This window comes from Oncorhynchus kisutch, linkage group LG24 (assembly GCF_002021735.2).
Source record: "Oncorhynchus kisutch isolate 150728-3 linkage group LG24, Okis_V2, whole genome shotgun sequence".
Taxonomy (NCBI): Eukaryota; Metazoa; Chordata; class Actinopteri; order Salmoniformes; family Salmonidae; genus Oncorhynchus; species Oncorhynchus kisutch.
The window spans coordinates 42,962,725-42,983,382 of record NC_034197.2 but is presented as its reverse complement, the minus strand read 5'-3'; the positions used below and the strand labels follow the sequence as shown (position 1 = coordinate 42,983,382).

The window sequence follows — 20,658 nt, the reverse complement described above, 5'->3', positions numbered from 1 at the left end:
TTCCCCGGAGAATTCCGGCTGTTCTGGGGGCAAAGGGTTGTCCGACCCAGTACTAGATGGGTGTACCTAATAATCTGGCCACTGAGTGTATATTCTATTCTATTCCGTTTCGTTTACTATAATTTAAACTAGTGAATAATTACTGTTCTATTCGGATCTAGGTCCAGTCAGTAGTGTGGAGGAACTCAGCACACTGACCCTGTCCACTGGGCCAAGTGACTGCTAACTGGGTCAGACTGGATCAGGCAGTCACCCCTCCTCTCCTCTCACTACCCCCTCTTCATATTCTCCTTTAGGTTCTGTTGAAACTATATTTATTGTTCATTAGGCTATATGTATTCAAAACAGTTAGGACTAGTAGTCAAACAACGGAAGCCAGTAACAAATGTTGACTTTTGGAGAGAGAAAAAAAGGGAAAAAAACGAGGAATCATCTCAACATTTTGCTTTAGAGAGATGGCGGATTAGGGGGGTTGAGACTGGTTTCATATGTCGACAGAATAACGCACACAGGAGCAGGGAAAGAGAGAGAGGAAGACAGAAGGAGAGGAGAGAAGAGAAGGAGGGGGTTAAGTTCACAAATTCAAGGAGTTGCAGTTTGATGGCGTTGTCGGAAGTTTCAAAGAATGGGGAAAAGAACTAGCCCGCGGGGGATCATAAAGGCGAAATTGATGACAAAGTGATGCACCCAATATACATCCAAGGATTCAATTAATGTTGGAATGACGAGTATAAAGAACTTTGATGACGCGGATTGAATGTAGTTGAAGAAGAAGCTGAGGTTGCATATTTTGGATTCGCGTTTCCAGTGGAAATCGGGACGGAGGAAAAAATGTGGCAGACAGATACAGAAGGAACGATGTGAGCTGAGACGAGCAGTGACTTTTATCATGTGTATAATATTTTAATCACTTTTGGTTTTGCGCATTGTCTTTTTTTTTTAACGTTTCTTTTTCAAGAGCGGGTCGAACGGAGGAAAACTTTTGTTTATTCCAGAATGGGCATGGGACTTTTATCGAAATGTCAGCTGTAGTTTGCCGTTAGTTTTCTGGTAACCTATTTGAATACAGTCTTAAAGAAGATACTCTGTAGCCGACCTCTTCTCACAAGAATGTCTGATTTTGAGAGAGATGCAGCGAGCCGTTATTGGACGCAACAATGTGGCCAACTTCAATGAGGCCTTATTTGATTTTTATTGCAACAATTGCCATAATCGGTATCCTTGTGGATTGCAACCTAAATTCATTTTCATTGTATTTTGCCGTGAAATAAATCAATAATATGTTGACATCGGTTCGAGTGAAGACAAATAAAATCAATATCTATTTGATGGCTTTTTTCCGTTGTTGGTAAAGATTTTGTTCGGGTTTCCACTCGTACTGTACATCTCACCCAGGAGGACTGCATTTTGGTGGTTGAAAGATTGGAGACTCATTCTACTGGGGGTCTGGCACGGGACAACGACTCGAATCAACGCACCAGTTCCCGGGACAGGCTGCTCGCTCGAGCGCCCGGTGGTCGCCCTACATGACACCCCGCACTCAGAAGATCCGGATTTTTAAGGATTTAACTCAATAACCCTGGAATCTAATCTGATTTACTTTTTTTTGTGAGATAACCCGCATCGTATCCTGTGTAGGCTATGCTATGCCTGTGTAAACTGTGACCAGGCAGGTATGCAGTTGAACCGGCCGAAGAGCGCTTTAGTGACGAGCTTCAGCCCGCCGATGGTCCCGGAGACAGCAGCCAGTAGGAGTACCAGTACGGTTTCCTTCTCCAGACAGTTCAAAACAATGCGCTTCTCCTACCACATCAGCAGCGGCATGCCAAGTCCACAACCACCGCTGCGCGGGATACGTGAGTAGCATCCTATTTGCTAACACAGATAGTAGGTTAGCCTATAGGTTATAGGTTAAGTCAAGCACTTTCTTATAAAGATAGAGCATTTTCCAGTTCAGTTTTCTCCCACTGGCAACATACGTCAATTCATCTTCTATTTCACGTTGGTTCAACGTAAATTAATTGAAATAACGTGGAAACAACGTTGATTCAACCAGTGTGTGCGTCCAGTGGGCGGGTACTCCAGTTACTAAATTGGTATTGGTAACGATCAGTTATTGATTGACATACTCCTACACACACACACACACACACACACACACACACACACACACACACACACACACACACACACACACACACACACACACACACACACACACACACACACCACTATCATCCCTGTTGTGATAGTCTATTATGATAAGCAACAGTCTGCTGTCATTCTAATAACAGGCCATTCATACCTCGTAAACCTCGTTATTCTCTGAATTGTTTTGGCAGACAGACTATGTTCACTCATGCAAGAACACTTCGTTTCCCTGCTTGAGTGTTGGAAATAATGAGATAACTTGGTAAGGTGAAAAAAATGCACTCATGTTGAAGTACATTGATTTCCCTCTAGGTCGGTGACAAAGGTTACAGTAACTGAGGGATCTGAAGTAGCAGCACGTGCAGCAAATAGGCTACCCAGTGAACACAAGACGTTGGAAAGACATCTTTAGACATGTGTCTTGTATACATGTGTCTTGTATAGGCTACCCAGTGAACACAAGACGTTGGAAAGACATCTTTAGATATGCGTAGTGTATAGGTTACCCAGTGAACACAAGACGTTGGAAAGACATCTTTAGACATGTGTAGCGTATAGGCTACCCAGTGAACACAAGACGTTGGAAAGACATCTTTTGATATGCGTAGTGTATAGGTTACCCAGTGAACACAAGACGTTGGAAAGACATCTTTAGATATGCGTAGTGTATAGGTTACCCAGTGAACACAAGACGTTGGAAAGACATCTTTAGACATGTGTAGCGTATAGGCTACCCAGTGAACACAAGACGTTGGAAAGACATCTTTTGATATGCGTAGTGTATAGGTTACCCAGTGAACACAAGACGTTGGAAAGACATCTTTAGATATGCGTAGTGTATAGGTTACCCAGTGAACACAAGACGTTGGAAAGACATCTTTAGACATGTGTAGTGTATAGGTTACCCAGTGAACACAAGACGTTGGAAAGACATAATTTCAACGTATGTTCAACAACAACAAATATTGTGCTCATTGGGTGGTAGTAGTGGTTGGCTGGGTGGTTCTTCCAGGTTGGGACACACTCTTTTTTTTACACCATTTGACTTGGTGGGTGTTGCTATATGTCATGGTGGGGTGGGTTTCAAAGTGCAAAGGACTGTTCAAACGAGAACCCTCCACCTGGGACCTCATTCATAACTTCTTCACAGATATCACTGGTGGTGGGGTTTATACTTTCATTTAGCTTTAGTTGACCTGAAAATAGCTAGCTACCAAAGTGAACGATGTGCAATGTCAAGCTTGTTACCAAACCAACAACGTCAACACCGCTATCAAGCCAATCTCCAAAGTTCACCTGAATGAAATGTATGAAACTGATTCGGTCTACACAATCTAATTTCACTGCGATTGGTTAGTCACCATGAAATAATATCTGTACTGTCAGTCACTGAGATTAGTTATTCTGCATTTAGATGAACAGGATCAGATTAACTGAGCCTTTCCCCCAAAACGAATTTTACCATTAAAAATCTATTTGTTTTCTGCATTTCTGGCTTCATTAAAAACTGTTAATCTCATGTTTTTGTTGTTGTTGATGTCCTTGGGTTTTATTTATTTGTTAAACTGTAGATGGTGGATGGATCATTATGAGGTGGAATAGAAACTGTAGATGGATCATTATGAGGTGGAATAGAAACTGTAGATGGATCATTATGAGGTGGAATAGAAACTGTAGATGGATCATTATGAGGTGGAATATAAACTGTAGATGGATCATTATGAGGTGGAATAGAAACTGTAGATGGATCACTATGAGGTGGAATAGAAACTGTAGATGAATCACTATGAGGTGGAATAGAAACTGTAGATGAATCACTATGAGGTGGAATAGAAACTGTAGATGAATCACTATGAGGTGGAATATAAACTGTAGATGGATCACTATGAGGTGGAATAGAAACTGTAGATGGATCACTATGAGGTGGAATATAAACTGTAGATGAATCACAATGAGGTGGAATAGAAACTGTAGATGAATCACTATGAGGTGGAATAGAAACTGTAGATGAATCACTATGAGGTGGAATAGAAACGGTAGATGGTGAATGGATCACAATGAGGTGGAATATAAACTGTAGATGGATCACAATGAGATGGAATATAAACTGTAGATGGTGAATGGATCACAATGAGGTGGAATAGAAACTGTAGATGGATCACAATGGGGTGGAATATAAACTGTAGATGGATCACTATGAGGTGGAATAGAAACTGTAGATGGATCACTATGAGGTGGAATATAAACTGTAGATGGATCACTATGAGGTGGAATACAAACTGTAGATGGTGGATGGATCACTATGAGGTGGAATAGAAACTGTAGAGAGGTGGATGGATCACTATGAGGTGGAATATAAACTGTAGATGGTGAATGGATCACTATGAGGTGGAATATAAACTGTAGATGGATCACAATGAGGTGGAATAGAAACTGTAGATGGATCACTATGAGGTGGAATATAAACTGTAGATGGTGGATGGATCACTATGAGGTGGAATATAAACTGTATATGGATCACTATGAGGTGGAATAGAAACTGTAGATGGATCACAATGAGGTGGAATATAAATTGTAGATGGACCACAATGAGGTGGAATATAAACTGTAGATGGATCACAATGAGGTGGAATATAAACTGTAGATGGATCACTATGAGGTGGAATATAAACTCATCAAAAACACTCATCCATCTGTCCATCAAAAACACTAATCTGTCTGTCCATCAAAAATACTCCTCTGTCTGTCCATCAGAAACATCTGTCCATCTGTCCATCAAAAACACTCATCCATCTGTCCATCAAAAACACTCATCCGTCTGTCCATCAAAAACACTCATCCGTCTGTCCATCAAAAACACTCATCCGTCTGTCCATCAAAAACACTCATCCATCTATATCAAAAACACTAATCTGTCAGTCCATCAAAAACACTCATCCATCTATATCAAAAACACTCATCCGTCTCTCCATCAAAAACACTCATCCATCTATATCAAAAACACTCATCCGTCTCTCCATCAAAAACACTCATCCATCTATATCAAAAACACTCATCCCTGACCCCCCCCCCCTCTGTTCTTCTAAACAGGCTGAGAGTACTTTATAGGAAAAAGGGGAAATGGATCACATGACCAGTATAGAGGATTATAACTGTCCCAAATGGCAGCTGTTCCCTATATAGTTCTCTATGGGCCCTGGTCAATGTAGTGCACTATAGAAGGAATAGGAATGCCATTTGGGAAGATCCCTATATCTCCTGCGTTTCTCATGAAATCATTCTCATAATATTATTATTACCGTTTAATCCTCCGTAGATGTTGAAGTAGGATCCTCTACTTAAATCACTAATCGTTTCATTCTCGGTGTTCTAAAACAGTTTTATCCTGATCACTTAAGATGGGGAAACCTGTGTGTGTGTGTGTGTAGTGTGTGTGTAGTGTGTGTAGTGTGTGTGTGTGTGTGTGTGTGTAGTGTGTGTGTGTGTGTGTGTGTGTGTAGTGTGTGTGTATGTGTGTAGTGTGTGTGTGTGTGTAGTGTGTGTGTGTGTAGTGTGTAGTGTGTGTGTGTGTGTATGTGTGTGTGTGTGTGTGTGTGTGTAAAACCATAGCTGTTGGTGTTAAACATCTGCTCTGGCCCAAATAAAGTGAACCCCCAACCAAACACACACACTCGCTCTTTCACACACACACACACACACTCACACACACACACACACACACACACACACACACACACACACACACACACACACACACACACACACACACACACACACACACACACACACACACACCATTCTCTCCATCTGTCTCACTGTTGCCATAGCTTATGTGACTAGGATCAAAATGTAGAGTGTGGAGACCCATCATGATTTCTGATACTACCACAGATTGCAGTGTGTATAATCATAGTCCCAGCAGCTTAAAGATGGACTCCTCATTAGGACAAACAGCGCCACTGTTATTTTGTTGTGTGTGTGTGTGTTTGGTTGTTGAAAATGGAGGAGAGGTTGATGATGTGTATATTCTGCTGACATATCGTGCGTGTAATGATGTCCGAGGGGGGGGGAAACGTCTTTGGTTGTTTGAAGTAACTTGTTGTTGTAATATCCCAAACAGACGTGGCAGTTTCACCAATTAAGGATTCATGCTTTATAGGGTCATGGCTCTGAGAGCTGTGAAATAATCATATTTAGAGCTGCTTTGAATTCAGTATCCTACTGCCATTATCATTGAGTTTAATACATTATCCTACCAACATTATCATTGAGCCGAATACATTATCTTATTGACATTATTATTTATTTGAATAAATTATCTTGCTGACATTGAGTTGAATACATCCTGACGTTATCATTGAGACTTGGTCTGTCCCAGACTAAAAAAAAATCTTGGTCGACCGAAAATTGTCTGTTCTTTCGATTGGAGGAAATTTTAAAATGTGTATTTTTCCATATATAGACACACCCTATGTGTTTTAATAAAATCAACTATATGCATTGAGCATTGTCTGATGCTTTAAGCGCACTGTTTGATGAAATAAGACACAAATGACTCAAGAGGGAGCCAGAGATCAAAATAACCACAAACCTTAAACGCAGCGAGGAGAATAGATTGATTCCTTTGAAATCTTAAGGAATGGAGGGAACAAGACAGAAAATGTGACAACTTGAGGAGAGTAAATCTATAATCTGCGAAAGCAGGTCCGACCGGACCTCCTAACGACTTTCACAGATTATAGATTTACTCTCCTAAAGTTGTTACATTTTCTGTCTTGTTCCCTCCATTCCTCAATCTATTCTCCTCGCTGTGTTTATCAATGCTTGGTTGAACTATTAGCTGTGCGTCAGGGTCATTGTAAGTGCTCATATTCATGATATCTACATGACGAGAGAGTTGGTTGTCTCCACAGGCAGAGTGTGGGCTTGGAGTTCAGGTGAACATCATCCCACTTTGGAGACTCTACAAACCCTGACATCTGTCATCACTACAAACCTGACATCACTACTAACCTGACACCTGTCATCACTACAAACCTGACACCTGTCATCCCTTCAAACCTGTCATCACTACAAACCTGTCATCACTACAAACCTGTCATCACTACAAACCTGTCATCACTACAAATCTTACACCTGTCATCACTACAAACCTGTCATCATTACAAACCTGACATCACTACAAACCTGACACCTGACATCACTACAAACCTGACACCTGTCTTCGCTACAAACCTGTCATCACTACAAACCTGACACCTGTCATCACTACAAACCTGACATCACTACAAACCTGTCATCACTACAAACCTGACACCTGTCATCACTACAAACCTGACATCACTACAAACCTGACATCACTACAAACCTGTCATCATTACAAACCTGACACCTGACATCACTACAAACCTGACACCTGACATCACTACAAACCTGACACCTGTCATCACTACAAACCTGACACCTGTCATCACTACAAACCTGACACCTGTTAGAACAAACTTCAAGTTGAAATACCCAAAATACTTATCAATCCTCTCAGTAAACATGTTGGAACAGATTTGTCCACTACAGGTGTAAATACTTACTTGCATTCCCCATTTCAGTTATTTAGGAGACACTCTAATAAAGAGCAACTTTTAAAAAATGTAACTAGGCATGTTAGTTAAGAACAAATTCTTATTTACAATGACAGCCTACCGGCTGTAAACATGTTTTTTTCTTCTCTGTGTTGCCTGCAGCCTGATTAATTTTGTTGTGATGGTAACAGAATCAGAATATGTGTTCCATGGAAAAAATGACAACAGAAAGTTGCCTAAACTCTTTGGTCTCCTTTTAAAAAAACTGCTGTATGTCAAATATTGTGAGCTGTAGTGTCCAACATTGGCGATGTTTTCCCTAAAGAAAGTTAAATCTGCTTTTTTTGTGTTTTTGTATCCTTGCCACGATACTAACGAGTATCGTAATACTCGTAATACGAGTATCGTTGTCCCGGCTGTACTAGGGGTTTCGCTTGGGCACATATATTCCAGACGGTTGTTGGTCGGAGCACGTCTCCGTAGTCACCAGAGGAGTGTGATTTAAATCCAGCTGTAGGACTCATTGCGACTCCATCACTAGCAGGTCAAACGAACGAGTCACTCAGAAAAAAATTAATCATAATTTTAGAGTTAGTAAAAAAGTGTTTTAAATAATAATTAATTGTTACTACCACCTGGTTTGAGGTGCTGTAGAACACACAGAGCACTGCATAACCTCTCTAATTCAGTAGACTTTACACTGCATAACCTCTCTGATTCAGTAGACTTTACACTGCATAACTTCTGATTCAGTAGACTTTACACTGCATAACCTCTCTGATTCAGTAGACTTTACACAGCATAACCTCTGATTCAGTAGACTTTACACTGCATAACCTCTCTGATTCAGCAGACTTTACACTGCATAACCTCTGATTCAGTAGACTTTACACTGCATAACCTCTCTGATTCAGTAGACTTTACACTACATAACCTCTCTGATTCAGTAGACTTTACACTGCATGAACTCTCTGATTCAGTAGACTTTACACTACATAACCTCTCTGATTCAGTAGACGTTTACCCTGCATAACCTCTCTGATTCAGTAGACTTTACACTGCATAACCTCTCTGATTCAGTAGACTTTACACTGCATAACTTCTGATTCAGTAGACTTTACACTGCATAACCTCTCTGATTCAGTAGACTTTACACTGCATAACTTCTGATTCAGTAGACTTTACACTGCATAACCTCTCTGATTCAGTAGACTTTACACTGCATAACCTCTGATTCAGTAGACTTTACACTGCATAACCTCTCTGATTCAGCAGACTTTACACTGCATAACCTCTGATTCAGTAGACTTTACACTGCATAACCTCTCTGATTCAGCAGACTTTACACTGCATAACCTCTGATTCAGTAGACTTTACACTGCATAACCTCTCTGATTCAGTAGACTTTACACTACATAACCTCTCTGATTCAGTAGACGTTTACCCTGCATAACCTCTCTGATTCAGTAGACTTTACACTGCATAACCTCTCTGATTCAGCAAAGCGCTCAGCTGCCTTAGTAACCAGCACATCTGGTTAAGTGCAGGATCCTGAGACGACTTAAACTGCATGATAATGCCTATCCTATCCCAGCGTCTCCCGGTCCTGGGGTCCCCCCTGGGTTCCCGTTTAGTTTGTTTGTCCTAGAAACTACACAGCTGATTCTAATAATAAACTTATCATCACGCTTTGATTATTTGAATCAGCTGTGTAGTGCTAGGGCAAAAAAACTAAACAAAAATGTGCACCCCTTGGGGGTTTGGGAAACGCTGTCCTATCCCCTATGCTGAAGAACTGGCCGATTCACATCCTGTCCCACAAACATCAGAGTGGAAATTGTCCTTTTGGGGGATTATTGACGATAACAACTTATAAAGGATTAATAACCAGCCATATCTCCTCTCTACAACGAGGTCAGTTAAAACACACGGGATTGGAAGATCTCCTGGGATTGTTGAAGATAACGATCTTTAAAGGCTTGACTCTAGAGTCTAAGCCCTGTCTAAGCCGGGGGGGGGGGGCGGACGGTACTAAACTAACATATGGAATTGTTTTACGATGGTCACCCCAAGGATTACTTAGCTATTATAATTTTAAGACTCCTTAAGGAATCAAACCATATATATATATATATATCAACAATTATTTGATGAAATATGGAGTTTGACCTTGCTGCTATTAGCCCATAGAAACATATTGAATAACATATTCACTACATGTAACAACAAATAGTCCAAAATACATCTAAAATAACTTTGTTGAGATATAATAAAGATCAGGAAACTGTATATTTATATATACAGTGGGGCAAAAAAGTATTTAGTCAGCCACCAATTGTGCAAGTTCTCCCACTTAAAAAGATGAGAGAGGCCTGTAATTTTCATCATAGGTACACTTCAACCATGACAGACAAAATGAGAAAAAAAATCCAGAAAATCACATTGTAGGATTTTTAATGAATTTATTTGCAAATGATGGTGGAAAATAAGTATTTGGTCAATAACAAAAGTTTATCTCAATACTTTGTTATATACCCTTTGTTGGCAATGATAGAGGTCAAACGTCTTCACAAGGTTTTCACACACTGTTGCTGGTATTTTGGGCCATTCTTCCATGCAGATCTCCTCTAGAGCAGTGATGTTTTGGGGCTGTTGCTGGGCAACACGGACTTTCAACTACCTCCAAAGATTTTCTATGGGGCTGAGATCTGGAGACTGGCTAGGCCACTCCAGGACCTTGAAATGCTTCTTATGAAGCCACTCCTTCTTTGCCCGGGCGGTGTGTTTGGGATCATTGTCATGCTGAAAGACCCAGCCACGTTTCATCTTCAATGCCCTTGCTGATGGAAGGAGGTTTTCACTCAAAATCTCACGATACATGGCCCCATTCATTCTTTCCTTTACACGGATCAGTCGTCCTGGTCCATTTGCAGAAAAACAGCCCCAAAGCATGATGTTTCCACCCCCATGCTTCACAGTAAGTATGGTGTTCTTTGGATGCAACTCAGCATTCTTTGTTCTCCAAACATGACAAGTTGAGTTTTTACCAAAAAGTTATATTTTGGTTTCATCTGACCATATGACATTCTCCCAATCTTCTTCTGGATCATCCAAATGCTCTCAAGCAAAATTCAGACGGGCCTGGACATGTACTGGCTTAAGCAGGGGGACACGTCTGGCACTGCAGGATTTGAGTCCCTGGCGGTGTAGTGTGTTACTGATGGTAGGCTTTGTTACTTTGGTCCCAGCTCTCTGCAGGTCATTCACTAGGTCCCCCCGTGTGGTTCTGGGATTTTTACTCACCGCTCTTGTGATCATTTTGACCCCACGGGGTGAGATCTTGCGTGGAGCCCCAGATCGAGGGAGATTATCAGTGGTCTTGTATGTCTTCCATTTCCTAATAATTGCTCCCGCAGTTGATTTCTTCAAACCAAGCTGCTTACCTATTGCAGATTCAGTCTTCCCAGCCTGGTGCAGGTCTACAATTTTGTTTCTGGTGTCCTTTGACAGCTCTTTGGTCTTGGCCATAGTGGAGTTTGGAGTGTGACTGTTTGAGGTTGTGGACAGGTGTCTTTTATACTGATAACAAGTTATAACAGGTGCCATTAATACAGGTAACGGGTGGAGGACAGAGGAGCCTCTTAAAGAAGTTACAGGTCTGTGAGAGCCAGAAATCTTGCTTGTTTGTAGGTGACCAAATACTTATTTTCCACCATAATTTGCAAATAAATTCATAAAAAATCCTACAATGTGATTTTCTGGATTTTGTCTGTTTTGTCTGTCATTGTTGAAGTGTACCTATGATGACAATTACAGGCCTCTCTCATCTTTTAAGTGGGAGAACTTGCACAATTGGTGGCTGACTAAATACTTTTTTGCCCCACTGTATATATTTTTTGAAAGTCGGTAGATCAGCAGTACCAACTTCAGATGAGTCCTGTGATGCTTGTGGGGTGAGGGGTCGTAGAACAAAAGCACAGAACACCAGAGAGTCTCGTCTTTCCCACAGAGGTGTCATAATCGAGGTGCCAAACCATTCGGGTGGCTACAGACGTTTAAGGTGAGAAGACGTCTCATGGTTGTGCCGCATTTCACCGCAGATGGAGAAGGGCGACATCAACGGATGCGATGGATTGAGACGCAGATATCTCTAGTTTAAACTGGAGATATCTGGGAATTTTTGTTATTATACTAATTAGAATTCATATTCATATATTCATAGGCCATATCGTCTCCATAGTGAGGTCAGTTAAAACACACGGGATTGGAAGTTCTCCTGGGATTGTTGAAGATCTCTGGTTTGTCTGGTCTGTGTCTTCACCAGTCATAAACACAAACTAACTTCGAAACAGCTGGAATAATCCCTATAAATTGACGCACATCTTTTCCTTTTGCCGCTGCAAAGCTTTTTGGGAGAATGGCCAGTTGACACGTAAGCGTCAATCAGTTGAAGCTTAACCTTATGTGTAACATGACCTCAATTTTAGGCTGATAATGGGCTGTGCATTTAATTGTGCAGACATAATACCGTTAACTGTGCCGAGGCAGTCAGACATTCCCTTTAAGAAGTTTATAAACACCTCCCATTCTCAACCTAAAAGCCATCTGGTACAGAGATTAGGTTACACACCAGTGGCTGTTTCCATCCATGCTGCTGGTCTGCTGTGGTGATCTGAGTACTAGGACTTCTCAGATCAGGGATTATAGGATACACTTTGTTTGTGAGTGTGCGTGTGTGTGTGTGTGCCTGCGTATGCGCGCCCGCGTGTGTGTGTGTGTGTCTATTAGTGAAAGTTGAGGCCATAGAGGATGCTTAACCACAGTATTCTAGTCGCCTTCTGAAGCAAATGAGAAACAGGAAATACGTCTGTACCTCAAAGGGGAAACTTCCAGAGATGCTGCAGTGTGTGCCTAGCCCAGGGTAGAGGATAGAGAGAGAGAGAGCACTCCCCCTACTGTATTACCTCACGCCTCACGCTGAGCAGCACTCCCCCTACTGTATTACCTCACGCTGCACCTCCCCCTACTGTATTACCTCACGCTGAGCAGCACTCCCCCTACTGTATTACCTCACGCTGAGCAGCACTCCCCTACTGTATTACCTCACGCTGAGCAGCACTCCCCCTACTGTATTACCTCACGCTGAGCAGCACTCCCCTACTGTATTACCTCATGCTGAGCAGCACTCCCCCTACTGTATTACCTCAGCACTCCCCCTACTGTATTACCTCACGCTGAGCAGCACTCCCCCTACTGTATTACCTCACGCTGAGCAACACTCCCCCTACTGTATTACCTCACGCTGAGCAACACTCCCCTCTACTGTATTACCTCATGCTGAGCAGCACTCCCCCTACTGTATTACCTCACGCTGAGCAGCACTCCCCCTACTGTATTACCTCAGCACTCCCCCTACTGTATTACCTCACGCTGAGCAGCACTCCCCCTACTGTATTACCTCATGCTGAGCAGCACTCCCCCTACTGTATTACCTCACGCTGAGCAGCACTCCCCCTACTGTATTACCTCACGCTGAGCAGCACTCCCCCTACTGTATTACCTCACGCTGAGCAGCACTCCCCCTACTGTATTACCTCACGCTGAGCATCACTACTCCTACTGTATTACCTCACGCTGAGCAGCACTCCCCCTACTGTATTACCTCACGCTGAGCAACACTCCCCTCTACTGTATTACCTCATGCTGAGCATCACTCCCCCTACTGTATTACCTCACGCTGAGCAGCACTCCCCCTACTGTATTACCTCACGCTGCACCTCCCCCTACTGTATTACCTCACGCTGAGCAGCACTCCCCCTACTGTATTACCTCACGCTGAGCATCACTACCCCTACTGTATTACCTCACGCTGAGCAGCACTACCCCTACTGTATTACCTCACACTGAGCAGCACTCCCCCTACTGTATTACCTCACGCTGAGCAACACTCCCCTACTGTATTACCTCACGCTGCACCTCCCCCTACTGTATTACCTCACGCTGAGCAGCACTACCCCTACTGTATTACCTCACGCTGAGCAGCACTCCCCCTACTGTATTACCTCACGCTGAGCAGCACTCCCCCTACTGTATTACCTCACGCTGAGCAGCACTCCCCCTACTGTATTACCTCACGCTGAGCAGCACTCCCCCTACTGTATTACCTCACGCTGCACCTCCCCCTACTGTATTACCTCACGCTGAGCAGCACTACCCCTACTGTATTACCTCACGCTGAGCAGCACTCCCCCTACTGTATTACCTCACGCTGAGCAGCACTCCCCCTACTGTATTACCTCACGCTGCACCTCCCCCTACTGTATTACCTCATGCTGAGCAGCACTCCCCTCTACTGTATTACCTCATGCTGAGCATCACTCCCCCTACTGTATTACCTCACGCTGAGCAGCACTCCCCCTACTGTATTACCTCACGCTGCACCTCCCCCTACTGTATTACCTCACGCTGAGCATCACTACCCCTACTGTATTACCTCACGCTGAGCAGCACTCCCCCTACTGTATTACCTCACGCTGAGCAGCACTCCCCCTACTGTATTACCTCATGCTGAGCAGCACTCCCCCTACTGTATTACCTCACGCTGAGCAGCACTCCCCCTACTGTATTACCTCATGCTGAGCAGCACTCCCCCTACTGTATTACCTCAGCACTCCCCCTACTGTATTACCTCACGCTGAGCAGCACTCCCCTCTACTGTATTACCTCACGCTGAGCAGCACTCCCCCTACTGTATTACCTCACGCTGAGCAGCACTCCCCCTACTGTATTACCTCACGCTGAGCAGCACTCCCCCTACTGTATTACCTCACGCTGAGCAGCACTCCCCCTACTGTATTACCTCACGCTGAGCAGCACTCCCCCTACTGTATTACCTCATGCTGAGCAGCACTCCCCCTACTGTATTACCTCATGCTGAGCAGCACTCCCCCTACTGTATTACCTCACGCTGAGCAGCACTCCCCCTACTGTATTACCTCACGCTGAGCATCACTACTCCTACTGTATTACCTCACGCTGAGCAGCACTCCCCCTACTGTATTACCTCACGCTGAGCAGCACTCCCCTCTACTGTATTACCTCACGCTGCACCTCCCCCTACTGTATTACCTCACGCTGAGCAGCACTCCCCCTCTACTGTATTACCTCACGCTGCACCTCCCCCTACTGTATTACCTCACGCTGAGCAGCACTCCCCCTACTGTATTACCTCACGCTGCACCTCCCCCTACTGTATTACCTCACGCTGCACCTCCCCCTACTGTATTACCTCACGCTGCACCTCCCCCTACTGTATTACCTCACGCTGCACCTCCCCCTACTGTATTACCTCACGCTGCACCTCCCCCTACTGTATTACCTCACGCTGAGCAGCACTCCCCCTACTGTATTACCTCACGCTGCACCTCCCCCTACTGTATTACCTCACGCTGCACCTCCCCTCTACTGTATTACCTCACGCTGCACCTCCCCTCTACTGTATTACCCTCACGCTGCACCTCCCCCTACTGTATTACCTCACGCTGAGCAGCACTCCCCCTACTGTATTACCTCACGCTGCACCTCCCCCTACTGTATTACCTCACGCTGAGCAGCACTCCCCTCTACTGTATTACCTCACGCTGCACCTCCCCCTACTGTATTACCTCACGCTGAGCAGCACTCCCCTCTACTGTATTACCTCACGCTGAGCAGCACTCCCCCTACTCTATTACCTCACGCTGCACCCTCCCTCTACTGTATTACCTCACGCTGCACCTCCCCCTACTGTATTACCTCCACGCTGCACCTCCCCCTACTGTATTACCTCACGCTGCACCTCCCCCTACTGTATTACCTCACGCTGAGCAGCACTCCCCTCTACTGTATTACCTCACGCTGCACCTCCCCCCTACTGTATTACCTCACGCTGCACCTCCCCTCTACTGTATTACCTCACGCTTGCACCTCCCCCCTACTGTATTACCTCACGCTGAGCAGCACTCCCCTCTACTGTATTACCTCACGCTGAGCAGCACTCCCCCTACTCTATTACCTCACGCTGCACTCCCCTCTACTGTATTACCTCACGCTGCACCTCCCTCTACTGTATTACCTCACGCTGCACCTCCCCCTACTGTATTACCCTCACGCTGCACCTCCCCCTACTGTATTACCTCACGCTGAGCAGCACTCCCCTCTACTGTATTACCTCACGCTGCACCTCCCCCTACTGTATTACCTCACGCTGAGCAGCACTCCCCTCTACTGTATTACCTCACGCTGCACCTCCCCCTACTGTATTACCTCACGCTGAGCAGCACTCCCCCTACTGTATTACCTCACGCTGCACCTCCCCCTACTGTATTACCTCACGCTGCACCTCCCCCTACTGTATTACCTCACGCTGCACCTCCCCCTACTGTATTACCTCACGCTGAGCAGCACTCCCCCTACTGTATTACCTCACGCTGCACCTCCCCCTACTGTATTACCTCACGCTGCACCTCCCCCTACTGTATTACCTCACGCTGCACCTCCCCCTACTGTATTACCTCACGCTGAGCAGCACTCCCCCTACTGTATTACCTCACGCTGAGCAGCACTCCCCTCTACTGTATTACCTCACGCTGCACCTCCCCCTACTGTATTACCTCACGCTGCACCTCCCCCTACTGTATTACCTCACGCTGCACCTCCCCTCTACTGTATTACCTCACGCTGCACCTCCCCCTACTGTATTACCTCACGCTGAGCAGCACTCCCCTCTACTGTATTACCTCACGCTGAGCAGCACTCCCCTCTACTGTATTACCTCACGCTGAGCAGCACTCCCCTCTACTGTATTACCTCACGCTGAGCAGCACTCCCCTCTACTGTATTACCTCACGCTGCACCTCCCCATTCACTGACCCTTCTTCCAGCCAGGACAATGACATCAATAGAGACTAAACAATATGTACACAAAGCAAACGTTTTACTTCCTAATTATCAGCTAGATATACAGTATTGAATGGTTGTAATCTAGCTTGCCAGCTAACTGGTTAAACAGGCAAAACAGTAGTAACTAGCCAATAAGCTGTCATCTCTCCGTGGCATGCTAACTAAACTTACCAATTCTTTGTGGCTAGCTAGCCAGTTAGCTCTATTGACTTATTATGGGATTACGACCTATGCACACTACGGTGGGTATTGTAGGCAGGTAACCATGACAAAATTAACACAGCATTTATTTTTGTAACGCATCGAGATAAAATATTCTATATATAAAATATTGTAGTCAGGCAACATATGAGATGTGAATAGGCTCATTATATTAATTAATTATAATAATTTATAATTATATTCCGAAGTCGGAGTATCTTCTTTCACTTCATCCCAAATAATGTCCGCCATCGATTTCAAGACATTTTGTGTATTTTTTTTAACATGATTGCGTCATATTCCTTTGCGTACTTTCTGTTGACGCGTTGATGTTGAGGGGCTTCAAAATATGTACAAACGGAGTAGAGAAGTGTCCTCCATTTTCAATACTTTTGATTTGGACTTATTCTCCGATCCTCCCGGGCTGTAATTTGCTCGGAGCATTTTGAGAAACACCTTTTGTATCCAGGACAAAAACAGTGAATTGCGTTGCCCCATTTTGTTTTTTGTGCAGTATTGCTTTAGTGCCTAGTTGCGAACAGAATGCATGTTTTGGAATATTTTTTATTCTCTACAAGCTTCCTTTTGTGCCTCCTGGCTTTGGCATAACATTTGGGTCAGAGTTGGTCCCCTATACTTACTGTATGTGCTAGCTTCTTTACCCAGATGTCTCTCCTGCCTCCTGGCTTTGGCATAACATTTGGGTCAGAGTTGGTCCCCTATACTTACTGTATGTGCTAGCTTCTTTACCCAGATGTCTCTCCTGCCTCCTGGCTTTGGCATAACATTTGGGTCAGAGTTGGTCCCCTATACTTACTGTATGTGCTAGCTTCTTTACCCAGATGTCTCTCCTGCCTCCTGGCTTTGGCATAACATTTGGGTCAGAGTTGGTCCCCTATACTTACTGTATGTGCTAGCTTCTTTACCCAGATGTCTCTCCTGCCTCCTGGCTTTGGCATAACATTTGGGTCAGAGTTGGTCCCCTATACTTACTGTATGTGCTAGCTTCTTTACCCAGATGTCTCTCCTGCCTCCTGGCTTTGGCATAACATTTGGGTCAGAGTTGGTCCCCTATACTTACTGTATGTGCTAGCTTCTTTACCCAGATGTCTCTCCTGCCTCCTGGCTTTGGCATAACATTTGGGTCAGAGTTGGTCCCCTATACTTACTGTATGTGCTAGCTTCTTTACCCAGATGTCTCTCCTGCCTCCTGGCTTTGGCATAACATTTGGGTCAGAGTTGGTCCCCTATACTTACTGTATGTGCTAGCTTCTTTACCCAGATGTCTCTCCTGCCTCCTGGCTTTGGCATAACATTTGGGTCAGAGTTGGTCCCCTATACTTACTGTATGTGCTAGCTTCTTTACCCAGATGTCTCTCCTGCCTCCTGGCTTTGGCATAACATTTGGGTCAGAGTTGGTCCCCTATACTTACTGTATGTGCTAGCTTCTTTACCCAGATGTCTCTCCTGCCTCCTGGCTTTGGCATAACATTTGGGTCAGAGTTGGTCCCCTATACTTACTGTATGTGCTAGCTTCTTTACCCAGATGTCTCTCCTGCCTCCTGGCTTTGGCATAACATTTGGGTCAGAGTTGGTCCCCTATACTTACTGTATGTGCTAGCTTCTTTACCCAGATGTCTCTCCTGCCTCCTGGCTTTGGCATAACATTTGGGTCAGAGTTGGTCCCCTATACTTACTGTATGTGCTAGCTTCTTTACCCAGATGTCTCTCCTGCCTCCTGGCTTTGGCATAACATTTGGGTCAGAGTTGGTCCCCTATACTTACTGTATGTGCTAGCTTCTTTACCCAGATGTCTCTCCTGCCTCCTGGCTTTGGCATAACATTTGGGTCAGAGTTGGTCCCCTATACTTACTGTATGTGCTAGCTTCTTTACCCAGATGTCTCTCCTGCCTCCTGGCTTTGGCATAACATTTGGGTCAGAGTTGGTCCCCTATACTTACTGTATGTGCTAGCTTCTTTACCCAGATGTCTCTCCTGCCTCCTGGCTTTGGCATAACATTTGGGTCAGAGTTGGTCCCCTATACTTACTGTATGTGCTAGCTTCTTTACCCAGATGTCTCTCCTGCCTCCTGGCTTTGGCATAACATTTGGGTCAGAGTTGGTCCCCTATACTTACTGTATGTGCTAGCTTCTTTACCCAGATGTCTCTCCTGCCTCCTGGCTTTGGCATAACATTTGGGTCAGAGTTGGTCCCCTATACTTACTGTATGTGCTAGCTTCTTTACCCAGATGTCTCTCCTGCCTCCTGGCTTTGGCATAACATTTGGGTCAGAGTTGGTCCCCTATACTTACTGTATGTGCTAGCTTCTTTACCCAGATGTCTCTCCTGCCTCCTGGCTTTGGCATAACATTTGGGTCAGAGTTGGTCCCCTATACTTACTGTATGTGCTAGCTTCTTTACCCAGATGTCTCTCCTGCCTCCTGGCTTTGGCATAACATTTGGGTCAGAGTTGGTCCCCTATACTTACTGTATGTGCTAGCTTCTTTACCCAGATGTCTCTCCTGCCTCCTGGCTTTGGCATAACATTTGGGTCAGAGTTGGTCCCCTATACTTACTGTATGTGCTAGCTTCTTTACCCAGATGTCTCTCCTGCCTCCTGGCTTTGGCATAACATTTGGGTCAGAGTTGGTCCCCTATACTTACTGTATGTGCTAGCTTCTTTACCCAGATGTCTCTCCTGCCTCCTGGCTTTGGCATAACATTTGGGTCAGAGTTGGTCCCCTATACTTACTGTATGTGCTAGCTTCTTTACCCAGATGTCTCTCCTGCCTCCTGGCTTTGGCATAACATTTGGGTCAGAGTTGGTCCCCTATACTTACTGTATGTGCTAGCTTCTTTACCCAGATGTCTCTCCTGCCTCCTGGCTTTGGCATAACATTTGGGTCAGAGTTGGTCCCCTATACTTACTGTATGTGCTAGCTTCTTTACCCAGATGTCTCTCCTGCCTCCTGGCTTTGGCATAACATTTGGGTCAGAGTTGGTCCCCTATACTTACTGTATGTGCTAGCTTCTTTACCCAGATGTCTCTCCTGCCTCCTGGCTTTGGCATAACATTTGGGTCAGAGTTGGTCCCCTATACTTACTGTATGTGCTAGCTTCTTTACCCAGATGTCTCTCCTGCCTCCTGGCTTTGGCATAACATTTGGGTCAGAGTTGGTCCCCTATACTTACTGTATGTGCTAGCTTCTTTACCCAGATGTCTCTCCTGCCTCCTGGCTTTGGCATAACATTTGGGTCAGAGTTGGTCCCCTATACTTACTGTATGTGCTAGCTTCTTTACCCAGATGTCTCTCCTGCCTCCTGGCTTTGGCATAACATTTGGGTCAGAGTTGGTCCCCTATACTTACTGTATGTGCTAGCTTCTTTACCCAGATGTCTCTCCTGCCTCCTGGCTTTGGCATAACATTTGGGTCAGAGTTGGTCCCCTATACTTACTGTATGTGCTAGCTTCTTTACCCAGATGTCTCTCCTGCCTCCTGGCTTTGGCATAACATTTGGGTCAGAGTTGGTCCCCTATACTTACTGTATGTGCTAGCTTCTTTACCCAGATGTCTCTCCTGCCTCCTGGCTTTGGCATAACATTTGGGTCAGAGTTGGTCCCCTATACTTACTGTATGTGCTAGCTTCTTTACCCAGATGTCTCTCCTGCCTCCTGGCTTTGGCATAACATTTGGGTCAGAGTTGGTCCCCTATACTTACTGTATGTGCTAGCTTCTTTACCCAGATGTCTCTCCTGCCTCCTGGCTTTGGCATAACATTTGGGTC

The 20,658-nt window shown here is 44.7% G+C and overlaps 1 protein-coding gene across 1 annotated transcript in view; it reads left to right on the top strand.

Moving 5' to 3' along the window:
* Positions 1 to 344: 344 nt before the first annotated feature.
* Positions 345 to 20,658, top strand: part of LOC109907104 (FYVE, RhoGEF and PH domain-containing protein 1) — a 151,343-nt gene continuing 131,029 nt past the window's right edge. The window contains exon 1 of the mRNA XM_031804219.1: positions 345 to 1,856. Coding sequence (XP_031660079.1) covers positions 1,676 to 1,856 — 181 coding nt within the window. The 5' untranslated portion in view covers positions 345 to 1,675. The remainder of the gene's footprint in view (positions 1,857 to 20,658) is intronic.